The following is a 744-nucleotide window of genomic DNA, read 5'->3' on the forward strand; positions in this document are numbered from 1 at the left end:
ATGCCCCTGCCGTCTGGCCAGTCACGGGCCATCCCGGAAGCAAGCAGCAGTGGGGAGACGGGCTTGTCGAAGAGGAAGTGGTCGTCGATCAGCTGCTGCTGTTCTGCATCGGTCATGTTCTTAAGGGGGTAGTACTTGCCCTTAAACTCTCCGGTCAAGCTGTTCAAGGCAGTGATGGAAAGCTTCTCCACAGCTCGGCGCTCTGCACGGCTGCAATGGGGAGGCAGGGCATAGCCCTTGATGCTACGGCCAGTCCGCACACGGCTACTGAGCACGTAGTTGGGGTCCAGATCATCCCCACCCTTAAGATTTTCGTGGTTCAGGTCGGTCTTGTGCTTGTCAGTCGGTTTGTAGCCTCCATGACGGTCGTGGATCACAATGTCAAAAATCTCCTTGAAGCAATCATAGGATTCGTCGTCACCAGCCACACAGCCCACGGTCATGATGTAGGGGTGGCCTGGGTTGTCAACGCCCGTCTGGATGACATCATCCAGGGTGAAGCCACTGGAGGTCTCCTTTTCACGCAGTTTCTTGTAGATGTCCAAGGTGAGAGCCTTGGCCATGTGGTTATTGTGCAGGGAAAGATCAGGAAACTCCTCTTCCGCTGGGTAGTTCATCTTACACTTGTTGTGGGTGTTCCCGAAAGGCATGGTGGCAGTTGACGGGCAAGTCCTTCCTCAGGGAGAAGCGAGGCCTGTAGATTCCCAGGGGCTGCCTTGTCTCACTCCAGCACAACAGGTGACC

At 55.6% G+C, this 744-nt stretch overlaps 1 protein-coding gene across 1 annotated transcript; it reads right to left on the minus strand.

Moving 5' to 3' along the window:
* Positions 1–4: 4 nt before the first annotated feature.
* Positions 5–650, minus strand: LOC117798373 (creatine kinase M-type-like; the record flags this gene model as incomplete). The annotated part of the gene is made up of 1 exon (XM_034650801.1): positions 5–650. A coding segment is annotated over exon 1 (646 nt), but the record flags the coding sequence as incomplete, so codon positions are not given.
* Between the last annotated feature and the right edge of the window lie 94 nt (positions 651–744).

The sequence above is a fragment of the Ailuropoda melanoleuca genome, unplaced genomic scaffold (assembly GCF_002007445.2).
Source record: "Ailuropoda melanoleuca isolate Jingjing unplaced genomic scaffold, ASM200744v2 unplaced-scaffold30873, whole genome shotgun sequence".
In the NCBI taxonomy this organism is placed as follows: domain Eukaryota; kingdom Metazoa; phylum Chordata; class Mammalia; order Carnivora; family Ursidae; genus Ailuropoda; species Ailuropoda melanoleuca.